At 41.4% G+C, this 17,787-nt stretch overlaps 1 protein-coding gene across 1 annotated transcript in view; it reads right to left on the bottom strand.

Annotated features, from left to right (window-relative positions):
- The window catches only part of LOC124608121 (sodium/calcium exchanger 1-like), a 226,504-nt gene that overhangs the window by 61,951 nt on the left and 146,766 nt on the right, over positions 1-17,787 (bottom strand). The window contains exon 6 of the mRNA XM_047139961.1: positions 14,446-14,617. Within this exon, the coding sequence (XP_046995917.1) occupies positions 14,446-14,617 (172 nt within the window). The remainder of the gene's footprint in view (positions 1-14,445; positions 14,618-17,787) is intronic.

Here is a 17,787-nt window from a genome sequence, read left to right as displayed (position 1 = left end):
GAATAATAACAATGCGTCAACTGAACAATGGAATTAGTGTAACACAAGTAAGCCACGTGTTAAAACAATGACAGTGTCTGTTCAATTTATTTGAGAAATAGTGTCACACATACCCAGTTATTCTTCAAGAACTGTGAAATGTGTGGTTTGGTATTTACTGCTCATAGATGTTCAGCAGCAAACTATTGTAGCAGTTTGCTGATGTTTGCCTGCAAGCTTTTAATGAGGCTTATCATTTACCAATAGTGAACTTCAACATTGAGGATTATCAATGAAGTAATAAAGCAGGTGAACATTTCAACATGAGGTTTATGATTGCTACCATTGTATTCAGTATCCTTATCTCTTGCATCATGAAGACATTTTTGGATGTGTTTACCAGCAGTTCAATGCTCACGTACAGGGTTGCTGAGAAAGAATTTCTTAACTGACAGAAAACATTATAGCAGGTCCTGTCACTGTGGCACCACACAGCAAATGAACATTTTGCATGAATTTCTTGCCATCATTATCTGGGCACTATCCCAAATACAACTATAAACTGTAGCCAGTAGGTGTTACATAAGGCTTACAGTTGTTCATATGTAATTTTTCTGAGGTGACTAAAATAGACCTCTTGACAAATGAACAATTTTTTAGTTTCATGGTCTTGCCTAACTTCCAGTCCTACAGAGTAACTGGGTTCATCAACTATTTTCAAATCGAATTCTTAATTCTTCAAGTATTTTATTTATAGAAGTGGTTCATTTACTCGAAATTAGTTCATAATCAACAGAAACGGTTAAAAACACTTTATGGCCTTATTCACAAAACGATAATCTGAATAAATATGTTTGAAATAAAAAATTATAAACTGAACAAATTTTTTATTCAAGATTGAGGAGACTAATTCAGTATTTAATTTGCAGACTAAGAATGCATTATCATTAATGAAACCTTCAGACTGTTCCATGCAAATCACCATTGAGAAAGGTACTTTTCACATCAAACTGCTTCATTTCCATATCATACACTCCAGGCAAATTTTAAAGAATATGAAATGACATACCTAACACCACATGAAACAGTTTCTCCATAAACAGGTCTGGATTTCTGTGAATATCCATTTGCACATAATCTAGCTTATACCACATTATGCTACCATCTGGTTTACATTAAACCCATTTACAGCCAGTAGCCTAATGATTTAGAGATAGATACTCTGTGTTGCGGCCACATGTAGTAAGTGTTGCTTCACGCAGTGGAGAATGGCAAAACAGAGGCAGCTGGCGACTGAGGCATTGTGAAGTAAGTGTGGCTCAGATAGCCTTGCTGACAGTAGCAGTCTACCAACAAGCTGATGCAAGGACACACACAAACCGAGTGCCGAGCAAAGCCTGGAGAGTGCTGAGTAAGGAGAAGTGAGGCCAGCATGCTAAGTTACGCTGCAATATACTGCGGGAGTAATAACAAAAAGCTACCACTGAGGGTAAAAAACATCCTCCTGTCAGATATAAACAGTGGAGCGCAGGCAGCAATAGACAGAAGCCATTAGGAAGCAATTCGGATCTGAGGACGGATGTGGTCCGTGTCCGAATGTTCATTCTTTCTAGGTGACGAATCCGGAAGGTGTTCCAGCTCGCAGGAGTCATCCGTTCGCCACCAGTTGTCAACTTCAGCTCTGGGGGCTGACCTGAGTTCGGTTGGCACCATTGCTGACTAACTACAGTGAGAACTTCCAGCAGGACAGGTCGCAGTGTGGTCTTGGTCACAGACGCTGCCGGGGACTGATGCCCGGACTTCACGGCAACCCGGTGCCATGGCACGGGGTCTGTCCATGACGGGACCTTGTGGACATCATGACTGATGGCTTTCCAGCCGCTGGTGCAGCAAGCGTCGGCAGCTGACCCCATGGTGACGTGGCTCCGTGGACGTGCCTGTACATGGGGCATCGAGCGGCGACGAGTTCATCTCAACCACAGAACATCCTGGCTTCAGCAGAGCACTGGTGGCCTGAGGCTCTGAGTGCAATCAGCGGCACATGTGGCGTGCATTGTCAGAGAATCTACTTAGCAGCAGCCAGGTGGAGGGATCTGCAGGGCTGGGCAGCGATGACGAGGGAGAAATTGTAAAGAAAGTTCAACAAATAATTGTAAAAATCCACGCCATCTCAGTCTTTGGCGCAGCCACTGAGCCTGTGGCTAACAAGTAGCAAATGGCTGCAACAAGTACTGCAGAAGCTGTAACAAGTGCAATGCCAAGTACTTAATATAATCACTGAGAATGGGGGCGCAATCAATGACAATAAATTGTAGGTGTGAGCTGCTAGTGTAACATTCCTAGGCTATATCGTATCTGCGAAGGGGATCTGCTCCTCTTCAGAACATGTTACCCTTATCTGTGACCTCCCTGTGCCAGAGACTTACTGCAATCTATTCTTTTTGTAGGCATAATAAACTTTTTTTGATGGCACATCCCACACGCTGCATCCCTGCAAGCACCGTTGATTGATGAACATGTGGGAAAGAACACTTCCAGACTTCGCAAGATTCCATGGTGTGATGACATGCAACTTGCGTTCAATGCTTTAAAAACTGCACTCGCGAACACTGTCAGTCCCATGCACTCAGTCTCCAATGCTCCAATAATGATCATGACGGACGTGAGTGATACAGCCATTGGCACTGTGCATCTTCAGCAGGTTGGGGGTTCTGTGCAACTACTTCATTTCTTCTCACAAAAGTTGTCTGCCTCCCAGCATAAATGGTCCAATTTTGACCAAGAACTTTTTTCCATTTATGAAGCAGTTTGACATTTCTGTGAGGACACTGAGGGTAGGTCAGTGACTATCTATATGGACCATAAGCCACTAGCTGATGCAATGCATAACCCCACAGCTGACCTCCCCTCATTATGCTTCCAACACATGCACCTAATACATCAATCACCGTCGATGTCCGTTAGATCAAGGACACACACAACATCGTCACTGACTATATGTCACACATTGGTACAACTGATTCTCTTGGGACTTCAGTGAATTAGTGGCCCAGCAACAGACAGATGATGACATACAGCAGTTACTACACAGTAAGTCTACCTTGCTCTCAAATGAGCTGCACTGAATTCCAGGTTCTTTTCTACTGGTCCTCTGTGACATTTCCACAGTTATGGCCTGCCTCGACTTTCAGCCATCTTGCACTGTAAGATATTTGCCATTATCCATGACCTCATGCATCCTAGTATTGGGCCACCAAGTGCCTAATAACGGAGCATTTTGTATGGACATGGGTTAGGGCAGACTGCAAAAACTGGTCCTGTGCATGCATACCCTGCCAATACTATAAGGTTGGTCACCATGCATACCCACCTTTGGGCTCATTTGACATTCCTAAAGACAGGTTTCTTTATGTACGTCTCTACCTGGTCGGCTCACGGCCCCCTTCAGAGGTTTTTCGATACATCCTATCTATCATCAACCACATTAGTCAGTGGGTTGAGGCCATTCCAATCACAGATATAATGGCCAAATCTATTGCATTGGCCTTTATCGCATCCTGGATCATGCGGTTCGGCTGTCTGTGTTCGGTCACAATGGACCATGGATGATAATTTGAGGCTGTGTGACCTGTGTGGTGCAAACAAAGTACGTACAACAGCCTACCACGCACAGAGCAACAGTTTGGTCGAGTGCTGGCACTGCACTTTAAAAGCTGCACAGGTGTGCCACAAAGTGTCTTGGTTAGAGGCTCTGCCCTGGGTCCAACTTGGCATCCGTATGGCCTACAAAGAGGATATAAAAGGCTCCCTTGCAGACATATTGTATGGAGAACCTCTCATCCTTCTGGTTCAGTTCACCAAGGAATCCAACCTTCCTGCACAGTCCAAACTTCCGATGTTAGTAGAATGTGTTTGACATTTCACCGCACAGGTATGGCCCCCACCACCAAGAGCACACTGGGGTCCTTGCGTCTTCATGCACAAAGACCTACACATTTGTGACTATGTTATGTTGTGCAAAAACATGGTGTGACCCACACTGCATCTCCGCCACTCACCCTAATTAGGCCGACACAAAGTACTATGCTACTCACTGCAGACCTTTGACATTCTGCTCCATGGCAAAAGACAAACAGTGTCTTTCTCACATCTCAAACCGGCTTGGCGGCTCAAGGATGAAGCAAACTTGAAAAACATACTCAGCCCCCACTCCCACTTCCGCAGTGCCCCTTACTACCAGTGCTCCTAATGAGTCAAGCTCTCCTTCTGGGTCTGATATTGCATGTGAAGATGTGTGGGACACTAGTGTTTTGTGTCCTCCACTCAGCTCAGGGGTTACATGTGATGTTGCATGTAAATGATTCCCCTCACCTTCCCCCCACCCCAGCAATCCCACTAACTGGCCAACACTGTCCAATGACACCTGTGTTGCCATCTTACATGTCGGCGTGTCATCGTTTTCCACTGAGGACACTGCACCTATGTGACAGTGTACTGTTCGATCTGCACGCCCCTCCATGCACACTGGACAATTCAATTGCCCATGTCACACTCCTCCATGCGTTTTCAATCCCTCCAGATGCAGAGGAGACAGCCGTCACTGCCCTAACTGACGATGACAGCCACCTTTCTATTCATGTGCCACTCACAGTGCGCCATGCCCTTGCATCACCAGGCCACCCGATCCCAGTTTCCCAGTTCGTCCGCCTGCTCCAATGACCGGCATGGTAATCATTAAAGGGATCTACACCCACGGGCTCTCTTTTCGCTGTGGGTACATCTCAGACGACCACAGATCGAGTGCCGCTCCAACCCTTCCTAGGGAGGAGGGGAGCAGGAGCCTCTGCGGCAGTAATTGACCATCAGAATCAACTGTTGATGCAAGGTGCTGTCCTTGAACTACTAGAATCTTCAACTATTTAAACTAGTGCTTTCATTGCACTTTTGTTCTTCCGTCTTTCTTTGGCACTTGAGTTGTGATAGTGTGTTGTGAACAGAGTTCTCGACAAATATAGATATTATGTACACTTCAAACAGAAGACACAGAACAGATTCCATTAACATTGATAGTATGGCAAAACAATACACGAAAGAAAAAATATCATGTGTTAGTTGGAGGCAGCTTAAATATAAAAAAAATCAGATGCACAAATAAGATATTGTCCACTAGCATACAGATGTCACAAGATAATCATTACAACAAGCCATACAACATAATAGCAGAATTTATGAAAAGCAATAAGGTAAATGAAATGCAGTTGACACAAATTGATGTAAACATTGATGAGATGGAATATAAGCAGGTATAAAATGAAAAGTTTGGGAAAGTAGACTTTTCTGCCACAAACATATCTAGAAATAATTGAAATTGATAACAAAGTAAATGGTGTACAGAAAGTAGCTTTCAATGTGTATGAAATGTTGAATGGAATTGTGTTTATGAAGAGTAAAATGTTCATAACATGTAGAGTGTGGTGTGTAGTTCTAACAATGTAATTTCGCACAATGATGTAAGATTAGGCTGGGACCTGGATGTCAGATGAATTTTGAACAAATGAATAGGTAAGGGATTCACTGATCTTCAGAAAGTATGCTTCTTAGTGAGTAGTGCCTCCCAAGTTGAGTGAATCCATTCTTATTTTTTTCATTCACTGCTTTTTCAACTACCCTGCCTGTAGATTATAAGAGTAATGTAATCATATTCTACTACGTTCACTTTCTATGTAATTAAAATTCATTCAGTAATTAAATGTCATGTTTGTTAATTGTCTAAGTAATGGAAGCTAATGAAATGCCAGCTAAAATTTGTGAAAATTACTTTAGTTTGTCATTGAGCCCAGGAATAATAAAAATATTGACAGCAATGAAGAATCTTTTTCAGCTAAGAGTAATGTAGAATTTGAGAAAAATAAAAAATATGATGAAATACAAAAGTGTCAAAAAATATTCACAGAAATCTACAGAAAACTCTAAGTATGCAAAATCACTAGAAATCTGTACAGCAGTAGTAGAAAAATATTTCATTTAGTAAATTCAGTACCATTGGTGTAAGGGACCATAAGTATGTGAGTAAAATAGATATGTCAGAGTGCAGTGCTTCATGCCAAAGTAAAGAAAGTTAAAGTTAAAATAAATTATGTTGCCTAACGCAATATCTATAAGGAGGAGAGTTTGTAATTGTGTAATTCCTCAAGTTTGAATAAAGAAAAGTAAGTTATCTAAAGAGAAGTAACGGTTTATTTAACTGCTGTTTTGTCCATTATATAAAATAAAAACAGGATCATATCATTGTTGTTTGTTGCCATGGAGCATTATTCTTCAGAGTTTCACATCATACACATGGTAAGCTTAACAGTATCCTGAACACAGAACTTACAGCAGTATATATCAAATGAAATGTTAGATAATTTAGGATTTCATTCTGCAATTCTAAGTAACTTTCTTGGATATTTTAGAAGTTTCATTACTTTTCAGCAATTATTAAACCATTTTTAACTACATTGCCACAATTCATACTAATATTATAAATGCAAAAGTAACTATGGCCACACATTTTCAGGACTAAACTGCTGAACTAATTTTGATGAAATTTAGTTAGGAGAAAACTTGAATTCTGAGGAAAAACATAGATTACTTTAAAAAATACACACCTAATACAGTGAAGCAGGGAGTGGAACATAAAAAAACTATTAAATTTGTTGTATAATGTACACATTGTACAATGTAAAGCCACTTCAATAGCACCATGTATAGATGTGTGCTCACGCTCATGTCTGTGCCCATGCCTCTCCGCACTCATTGCTCGTCAGCAAAGCTGCATGTACCGCATCGCGCACTTAGAATGTTGGGAAGGATGGTTGGGGAGAGGTGGGGGGGAGGGGGGGGCAGGCCACAAGCTAAGCTTGCCCGAACATTCAGACACGTTTGAACAGCTGTCTTTATTACACTCACAAATATTATAAAATTTGTGCTGTGCCAAACTACGAATTATTTATTTTCTTTCATCATCAGCTTAATCCTATTTAATAATTTTAGGAAGTCTGTGTCATACACAAACTCTGCTGAAACACTGCACAGCTTTTTATGTTGGTATGACTACCAACCAGCTGTCCACCAGAATGAAGGGCCACTGCCAAACTTCTGTCAAGAACAAAGTTGTCCACCTGATGGCACAACATGCTCAATTTTAATGGCTGCTTCACAACTGAAACCATCCTGACCCTTCACTCCACCACCATCTTCTCTGAACTATGCAAACGGGAATTATCCTTACAACATATACTCTGCCTCTGTAGTCATCCTGGCCTCACCTCAGGTAATCCACTATCCCTGTACCCTCCATCCAACAGTATTTTCTTCCTCCATCCTGTCACCCTGTCACAATGTACATCCCTATTTCGCCTTCAGCATGTGACACTTCCCACTGCCTGCTACAATCAGGCCAGCCCATATACCTGTGAATGGTTCCACAGCAGGGGGGAATGGCTGTTATGGAATTTTTTTATACCAGATGATGGAACTTTATAAGTGTTCTGAAATAGGTTGTGTTCACAACAAAAAAGATTGTGGATTATGCAACTGTTCTGAAGTTTCTTCATTTTTCAAAACAAATAGTTAAATATCTCAAACAAATTTAAAGTAATTTTGAACATTAAATACTCATAATAAACTTCAAGCCCCTGAGATGGTCTCTAATAGATAGAAAATTAATGAAACATCAGGTACACAAATTCAAAGGATGGAAGAAAAGTTGGAATTTAATGTCCCGTTGATGAAGAGATTATTAGACATGAAACACAAGCTCACATTGCGAAAGGATAGGAAAGGTAATCAGCCATGTCCTTTCAAAGGAACTGCATTTGCCTTAAGTGATTTAGGGAAACCACAGGAAATCTGTATATGGGTAGACAGACAGGAATTTGATCTGCTGTCCCCATGAACATGATTTCAGTGTCTTACCATTGCTCCACCACTGTTGGTTAAAATACATTAGCAGTGAAATGGAAACAAGATGGAATGAACATACTTGTCAGCTATTCAAGAACTTGGCACAGTGTGCTTTACACCAAGACCTACTTCTCAGTATGTTGTCTCTAATATTTCTGTCATACTTTGTTCATTTCCACTCTCTACTCTCCTCATGCATTTTGTTCATTGCTTCCATCCTGAAATTTCCATTATTGCAGTAAAAAGAGAAACAGGAATCATATGGTGCACTTGGCACTAATGCCGTCAGCTGTTTTTATAGCTAGTGTAATATCTGAATCCATTTACTCTCTGGCATTTTTTGTCTTAAATAAATCTGTCTAATATGAGCCATATCATTTATATCATGATGAAATTGATAAACTTGTCACAGTGTATTACTAGAGCAAGGAGAGAATTTCCCAACCTGTCAATGAAAGATTTCATTTCTTGCTCAACTATGCAAGTATTTTCAATCTAGTTTCCTTTTAAATCTACACAATTTGTGCAGAATTATTATAATGAGTAGTTAATTTTCTGCATAAAATATCTGTACTCTTTCTTCTGCTGCAAACATCTGTAAATGCCACTTTCAGAAAATTATTTTAGGATATTTCTTGATGTTTTCATCTGTGGGTGTAATTTCTGGATACCCTTCACATGTATTGTCTTCAAGAGGTGTACAGGCACATTTGAATTCAACTGCCAATTTTATAACTGTTGAACAAGCAGAACCCTTACAAATTGTCACCAACTCTGAGAGAATTAGTAACAATAACAGAATCTATGAGTTTTGACTTGCAGACTCTTAGCTTTATGTTTGTTGGTTGTTGGGATGTAAAATCACAGGCTCCCCTCCCCCCCCCCCCCCCCCCCACCCTGCCACCAATGCTACCACTGTCCTACCACAGCAAGAACGACTATATCTTTGCCAGAACAGTTCTCTGTAGTATGTGCTCTATGCTACATGCATTGTGTATATGCTGTGAGAATGTAAGTATTCGTAGTAAGTGACAGAAGTGCGAGTGATTATTTATCAATGTAATTACCGTGCCCGCTCCCCAAGACTTACAGTAGTGACCCCATTATTTCCTTTTCAACTGTGCAGTGACATACTGAGTTATCATGCCGGCATGATGCTGATCACCATGGGATACTAACTTCATGCCATGAAGAATACCCCCCATGATGGAGCTTCATCATCTGGAATCTCTACAGATGATTTATTTGTGCATCTATTTGGTGTTCTTGATGATTTCCAGATGATATAACCAGTGCAATTGTGGTTCTCAAATGATCAACATTGTTTCCATTGTCTCAAGAACCACTGAACCAGGGCATCGTTACCTCTTGCCAAATGGACGAAAACACTAAATCACAGATCAAGTACGATGTTATCAGTGAAGATGGTGAGATGAATCCTGCCATTCCCTTAATTAACAGTGCTACATCAACAATGACCATAAATGGTGAGCAATGGCTGCCTACCGCCGTCCCCACCTCCCACCTAACCAGTGCTACTAATATACCAATCAGTGACAGTGTTAATGAACTACACTGCACTCAATTTAATTCTAATGAGTCAGCGTATATCAACATTCCAGGCGCAACATACTAAATTACGGACACCCTCCAGAGTACCGCAATTGTTGACAAACAATTGCCACCATAGGCAACTGGCTTCCACTGCACAGAACTGATATTTATGGGTTATTGCAGCCAATCCATCCCACAAGTGACCTTCCCGTGCCAGACCATGTCCTTCCATGGCATATGCCTGAACTTTATGTTCCATGCAATACCGTACATCATCTGGGTAACGTCACACTTGTTACGGCCACACTGCAACCCTTGTCACATCATCACAACGTCACACTGACAAAAGCCATGCCATGCTCACTGTCATGCCTGCCATGTGATGTCACTCAGCAAGAAGGGACACTGCGTCTACCTGCAGTTGCACAGAGTTTTCACATCTTGCATCCACAGTACATCAATATTTCCTGCCTGACCAAACTATTACCCACACACTGTGGGAACCTAAGGAGTACCTACAACAGCTGCCACATGGGTGACATACACTGATGCACCACCTGCCATGATTGCCACCAACCAAGACCCGTCCACCGTGCTGTGTTCCTCAGTACCCCACTATGATGCTGCCCTCCATGATGCTGACGCACCAGCTGTGTCCTATGATAATTGGTCACAACACCCACATTACCGACACACCTACTGCGACTACCATGCTGAGATGCCAGCTGCCACCTTTATCAGTGCCACCAGATGGTGTTCATGAACCGGCACCATGTACTTCACAGGATTACAACAATCTCATACTGGTCCCAGTCCCTTGCTGCCAGGCAGATTACCACTGGTCACACACCAAGTTACATCTGCCACCACTACAAGTTGATTCTCTGCAAGTATGGTTCACACTCTGTGAGTGCATGGTGTAGTCGACCGGGATCACAGACGACCACGACAAGTTTTTGGTGCTTTTGAACCAACTCCCCACCAACACCGATCTTATCAGCGATCACCTATTGCACACACCAACCACTGACAAATACAAAACAGTGAAGATGCTTATACTACAATGCCTGTCACATTCATTTGAACAACAACTCCATCTAGCCATTGCTGAGACATAACTGGGCCACGATACCCCATCAGCACTGTGGCGCAGGTTACGCCTCCAAATTGACACAAACCTGGTCGCTATGGCTTCTCTTCTTAAGCTCTATGAAAATGTACAGACAGCAATGTTAATGCATGAGGACAAACTGCTGGAAACCTGATTATGTCTTGCTGGCTGGATGCTTGCCCTCGCACAACATCACACATTGATAAACACACGCATTGGCTTCGACACTAATGTCAACACTGGTTGCATCTACAGCTAGTGCAGGCCAGCCTAACCAGCCCCACCCACGAAGAACAGCACACAGTGCTCCCTGTGCAGTGCCCGGCCAAGCTACAGTTGCCGAGCTGCTCTGACCTCAGCCGAGCCCTTCCATGCCATGCCTGCAGCAGCCTCACAAGACTCTGCTGCAGTGAGACACCAACAATCATAGAACATGATGGACACAGAATGTAAACAACCACCTGCTGCATTCACACCCGACCGTTGACCCATGCCTAACCTGACCAGGATGCTGCACCTACTCGGCTGCACAGCCCCTGCTGGTTCCAAACAATCATCTTAGAGTGTACTTCCTAGTTGACACGGGTGCCGATATTAGCACGATATAATGGCCGACACCAGAAACCAGGCGATTGGGGCACTGCTACAACAGGAATTCCCTGGTGCAACCCAACTGCTTTGATTTTTCTTGCAGAAACTTACCGACTCCCAGAAAATTTGGTCAACCTTCAACTGTGAGATTTTGGCAATATATGAGGTGGTTTGGTACTTCCAAGGTGACATCAAGGCTGGCCACTTACTATCTACACAGACCACCGCCATCTGGCTGACATTATTAATAACCTGCTAGTCAATACCTCCCCTCAACAATTCTACCACCTGGACTTGATTTTACAGTATACTACGGACGTCCACTATGTACAGGGAGCAGGAAACATGGCTAACTCCTCTCACAACTTGCCACCACATCAGCACAACTTGAGTTTGACCAACTAGCGGAGGCACAAGCAACTGACATCAACCTTCAAAACATGCTATCTGGACACACAACAGGCCTGCAGATCAAGCAGTGCACCATCACAGGCACAACCAAACTAGATTGGTGTGACAAATCCCATGGTAGGCAATGACCAGTCATCCCACAGAACTAAAGAAGACAGTTTTCGACCTCCTTCACAACTTGTCTCACCCCAGGGCATGCATGGCACTGAAACTCATAATGGAACATACTGCACTGAATGGACAAGAGCCTGCATCCAATGCCAATGGGCCAAGACATGTCGTCATCCCCAGCCACCCTTTGGGAAATTCCCCATCCTGAAGGGCCATTTCCAATGTGACCACATAAACCTGGTGGGGCCACTCCCAGATTCAAACGGAGATGAGTACATCTTGTCAGCCAAAGGCAGGGCAACTCGATGGGTGGAGGCCACACTTCTGACTGGTATCTCAGCTGACACTGTCACCTGAGCTTTCATCACACTATGGATTGCATGCTTTGGCTGCCCAGAGTCACTGACAACTGACCACGGCTGGCAGTACGAGTCGGCCCTGTCTCCGAGCTCTGCTGCCTCTGTGGATACCACTGGTTCCACACAGTGGCCTACCATCCTCAATCCAACGGACTTTTGGAATGGAGGCACTGCACCCTCAAGACAGCTCTCATATTCCACAACCGGAGTGGACAGAGGCCCTCCCATAGGTGCTGCTGGGCATATGAGCTGCCGCCAAAGAAGATCTGGATACCTCGCTGGCAGAGGTGCACTACGGGGAACCAATCAGCCTCTCAGTAGAGTTCGTACCACAAACCACCAAAACCATGGATGTCACCCTGGACCACATTCACCATGTCTGCATCCCACCACCATCCCACCATGCCAAACCAACCATCTTCGTGCACAAGGATCTCCAATCGTGTACACATGTCATGCTCAGGACTGACACCACCAAACCCACCATCCGCTTTGCATGCAGTGGCCCATACAAGGTGTTGAAACGAGGGCCAAACACTTTTAATATCTTGCAAGCTGGAAAAACAACAAGTGTCACTGAACTGCCTAAAACCAGCATGGACTTTAGCAGACACACCCGAATTTTACCCTCCACTGGTCCCAGCTCCAGGCCCCTCAAGCCAATTTACAGTTGGCCTATACCTGAGTGACTACCTCCCAGAAGACATTTCTATAACACTGCAGGACTCACTATTCGTGGTTATGGCCAAATTCAAGAGTAAACCATCGAGCTACAGCACGGTCTTGAGCTCATTAGAGCACTCCGTGCCTCTTCCGCATCGATCAACGCAGCAGGTCTGAAATCCACTGTTCCTTCAGACAACTACCTACTCATGTCGGCACTGGAGCGCTTCCCAACAATGACTCACAACCTGGGTACTGCCACTGCTGGACCGACAGCCTCACCAACACCAGATGATGCACCACCAACCACCAACACCTCAACAGATGACACCACCACCCTGTCGGCACCACTGCTGATGTCACAGGCCGGCTGCCCGTTATGGTTGCCCAGGCACTTGGCGGACTATGATATGTCAGCCCTTGCCATCGCCAGTGGGACGATGCGTCATGGCTTACATCAGTCACCATCCTCCACATTTGTGGGTGGGTGGGAAGGGGGGGGGGGGTGGAGGGATCTTTGTGGGGACGTAGAATCACCCAATAATATTGTTGCCCTATTGTAGCCAGAACAACTACATCTTTGCCAGATCAATTCTCTGTAGTACGCACTCTGTGATACATGCATTGTGTATACGCTGTGAGTATAAAAGTATTCATAGTAAGTGATGGGAGTGCGAATGATTATTTATCATCATGATTACCATGCCCACTTCCCACTACCTACACATTCTTTGTCAACTTCACTTGTGTGGGTTTTTCTTGCATTTGTTTACAGCATATTCTCATAGCTAATGAATAAACCGTTCTACAATATTTCTCATATCGGTGATTTCTATTCTTTCAGCATACAACAAAGGGACAAAAGCTACAACAAACTGTAGTCCAGGTGACACTTGTCTTACTTTAATGAGCAGAGAATAACAATACAACAAAAATGAAATTTCATTGACATCAACACTGTCTTTACACCAAGCTGATAATTTTTTTCTTTGTCCTTGCAATAACAATGCAGTCACACATTGTTACATTTTTTCTGTCTGCATTCGTCTCTATTACAGACATTAATTCTAAAGAAGGTTTTCTTCTCATTGTTGAGTCTTCACTGGATTGAAATTGTTCAAGCTGCTCTTGTTGAAAGACAGCTATGTTTCCTTTTTAACGATTACTGGCTTGATATGCTTTAACTTTTCGTATTAGTTACATCTTTTGTATAACAATGCTCAATTTTCTCCTTATCCATTCATTAAACATCTTTTTAGAACAACTTTCCAATTAATCTTACTTCTATTTCTCCTTTTAACTAAAGGAAACCTTGACAGACTTTATAAAAGTTATAAATACATGAAACTTATTTCAATTGAAATATTGCCATCTACCCTAATTCCTCTGCACTTCCTGGCAAGTTCAGTTATTTATTCCTAGTGGACTTATTTTTTTCTTTCTTCATGTTCTGAGTTTTTTTTATTTTTTTTGTAACAATTTGTTTCTGATGTAGTTAATTTATTTCTACAATTCCCTAAATAGTGTGAAAAATAATGGTCAAATGTATAAAAACTGCCAATACTGTTTTGCCCTGCCTTAGTAATTGAAATACCAAAAAATTAGCACTGATATATATAATATCAGAATTTAAATGTTTTCAATATGCATATAAAATTAATGTTAAAATTTTGCAAAAAAAAAAAAAAAAAAAAAAAAAAAAAATTAATGATCACTTACTTTCCTGGGTTAACATTAAACTGTTCCCCCTTGGACCAATGGTAGATTGCAGCAATTGACCAAGCAATTCCAATGCCAAGGAAAACATTCACAGCATTACTTCCTGTGACATTCCCCACTGATGCATCAGCATATTTGTCTTGACAAGCTGCCACTTTGCTTGCAAATGTGTCTAGAACAATAAAAGAAAAACTGTTTCAATTGAGAAGAGTATTATTACTTTTCATTACCATGTCACTTACCTAAAACTTTCCATTAGAGTGCCAACTTAAAAAGAGTTAGTTTGGAAATATTTGAGGTTTTTCTACTTCTTCTTTAAGAGAGCTTCAGCACTGAATCTCTCTTATTATATTTCATAACGTACAAATGCTGTATAACTATTGAAAATTAATAGTGAATTTTATATTTTCATTACATATCTGATATGTTCTATGTTTTATGTGATGACTTAATTTTTCAATGTGACAGTTTTACTTTTTACACATACCATTTATTTTAACTTTCAATAGTTCATGTAATGCCCACAATTTTAATAGAATCTTGAATGAAAAATAAGCATAGTTTAAGCAAACATTTAACATTTCATACAATATGAAAAAAATTCACCAAAAGAGATACTGCCTTGTATTGTTAATTGAGGTCAGTTTGTTAGCAAAGAATAGTTGTCAACGTGAAACCATAAGACAAGTCATGCAAGTGCAATCATGTAAGTATGTGTTCACAAAGAGATGCGTACATACAGACTGGTTTGAACACTCACATCAACTCTCTCTCTCCCTCACTCTCTCCCTCTCTCTCTCTCTCTCTCTCTCTCTCTCTCTCTCTCTCTCACACACACACACACACACACGCACACACAGAATCATGCATGGAGGTAAATGTCTCTCTGAATGTATTAGATGTGCAAAGACCAAAGCAAGGAAATAAATCTTGGCAAACCAGAGACTTGGAGTACAGATCCAACCACAAACACTATTTATGTAAGAGTTTCTACTCACCAGTCATTGAAACAGAAACAACTTAAGCAGAGCTATGGGATATATCAATTGAAAATTATAGTATATTCTTAAAATTTTATGCGCTTCTAAAACTCTTTTCTGGATAAAAGTGGGATAGTGAGAAGGGACAGTGTGTACACACACTCAAAGAAAGGAGAATATTCCTAAAAATGATCCATAGATGATTAATAAGTGAAATAAGAAAGCGAGACTTGATGGAAAGAAATAGATTTAAGTAAATACAAAAAAAGAAAGGGTAACCCTAACAAGGAAGAGTGCAGAGTAGGAACAGTAAATGATATAACAATAAAATTTTCTGAGACACATCAGTTTGTTATCTGTCAATTTCCATTTGGTCTTTTTGCAAATTTCAAGCAACTTTTCTTGCAGATAAGTTTCAGCTACATGATTATAATATTCACAGGTCTCTGTGTGAGAAATCTATAACATGTACAAGACCACAGTGTTTTTACCAGAAATTATTGCAGTGACGTATTTTAATAATTGCTCGAGTTGAAACTGCTGTGTTATGATGATCAGTCAGATAGCAAGTTTTGTTGTTGGGCTGTCATCTTCCAGCAGTCAGTGTAATGTATGCATCTATTTCCCAGTTGCTACCATTTATATTGAAGCTATGCTTTCAGGAAATCTTGAAAGTAAGAATCTCACAGACCTCTCTAAATGTGCAGTCTGTCTAAGTATGATCTAATATGTTATTCTCCCTAGGCCGTTTTGATGAATTTGTAGCAGCAGTGAAGTTATTTTATTTCAGAACTGCTGACATACTATACACTGGGTTCTCAAGAGAAACTGTTTAATTGCCTTCAACAAAACAAACTAGAATAAACTACAAGTGTCACAAATTGAGAACAATGAGTAATTTTTCTTGGATAGCTAGGGTAGTCCATGTTATGTTGATGCATATGACAAAGTTCTTTGTATGCAAGGCCTTGGGTACCTACTTTCAGTTTGGTATTTCTCCCACTTGCCAAAGAGGTTTTGAAATGTTATTCCATCTCTGCCTATGTACACTTTGTTGTTGGAGAGGATTATCAACTAGCTGGAAAGTAGCATGATCTGGAAGACAGAATGATGTCAGGTGTATAATCAGCACTTCACACCAGAAGAACAGTCTTTTTGATGTTGGTACTCATTTAGAATAGTTTATATGGATGATCACTCACGATACAGAGGAAGCATTGAGTCATCACAGGCACACACAAAAGGGAAAGAAAACTTGCTAGCTATTGGAATAAATCCTTACGTAAGCTAAAGTACAAACACACACATGAACTTTCCTACACTATTTATATATTTGAGCACATTTTGTGTTTAGTTCTTCAAACTATTCCTTCATGGTTTGTAGTGAATAAAGCATTGTATGATAACAGTGATCTGTACGTTTTTTGTTGATTTACAAAAATTAATAATTCGATGTGCTTTGCATTCAATCATTTCTTCGCCCATTATCTTCATATTTCTCAGCCTTTTAACAGCAATACTGCTTTGGATGGAGATAGAACCACAAAGATCTTTGGCTATGGCTGTATATTTTGCACTCTTCCATTATGTCACTGTCTAATATTTTTCATCAAGCCAGAGAACAAATTTGATGCTACATAAAAATACCTAACACACAACTAAGGCCTACTCTCAGTGGTCTTACGACACCAGAAGCTTGAATAGTGTAGCCAATGACCAATAGCAGAGCATATTTTTATTTACATGAGAGACCAGTTTAGAAGAAAAGATTACAGTTGTTAACAGGCACAATGGCTAATAGCTCCTGTAATATTGTTAGTCAGACACAGATGAGAGTTGTGTAGGTGGCAGCTATAAGAGCCAAGTGCAATGCTGCCACATACACCATGTTAGTGGCAGACATCTGTTCAGTAGTAGTTGTTTCTTGATGAAACAGTTCGGACAACATGACACACTAGAAATGGCAGCATGTTGTTACAGTCAGGGGCAGAGGGAAAGGCTTTTTGCATAAGCAGAAGATAGAAACGCAAGGGCTAGGAGAACTTATGTACCTCTCCTGGTTAACTTTTAAAGTGTCTTTCTTTCTTTTTTCATCAGTTTTTATATGCCTTGGCACTGAGTGGGGTTGCCAGTGGTTAGCACACTGGATTCACACTAAGGAGGATAATAGTTCAAATCCTTGTCTGACCATCCTGATTTAGGTTTTCCATGATTTCCTTAAATAGCTCCAGGAAAATGCCATGGTGGTTCCTTTGAAAGGATATGGCCAATTTCCTTCCCTGTTTTTGAAACAATCTGAGCTTTTGCTCTGTCTGATGACCTCATTGTCGATGTGACCTTAAACTGCAATGTTCATTCCTTT

Source organism: Schistocerca americana, chromosome 1 (genome assembly GCF_021461395.2).
Source record: "Schistocerca americana isolate TAMUIC-IGC-003095 chromosome 1, iqSchAmer2.1, whole genome shotgun sequence".
Classification (NCBI taxonomy): domain Eukaryota; kingdom Metazoa; phylum Arthropoda; class Insecta; order Orthoptera; family Acrididae; genus Schistocerca; species Schistocerca americana.
Note: the sequence above shows the minus strand (reverse complement) of the source record. Positions and strands in the feature narration are given on the sequence as shown.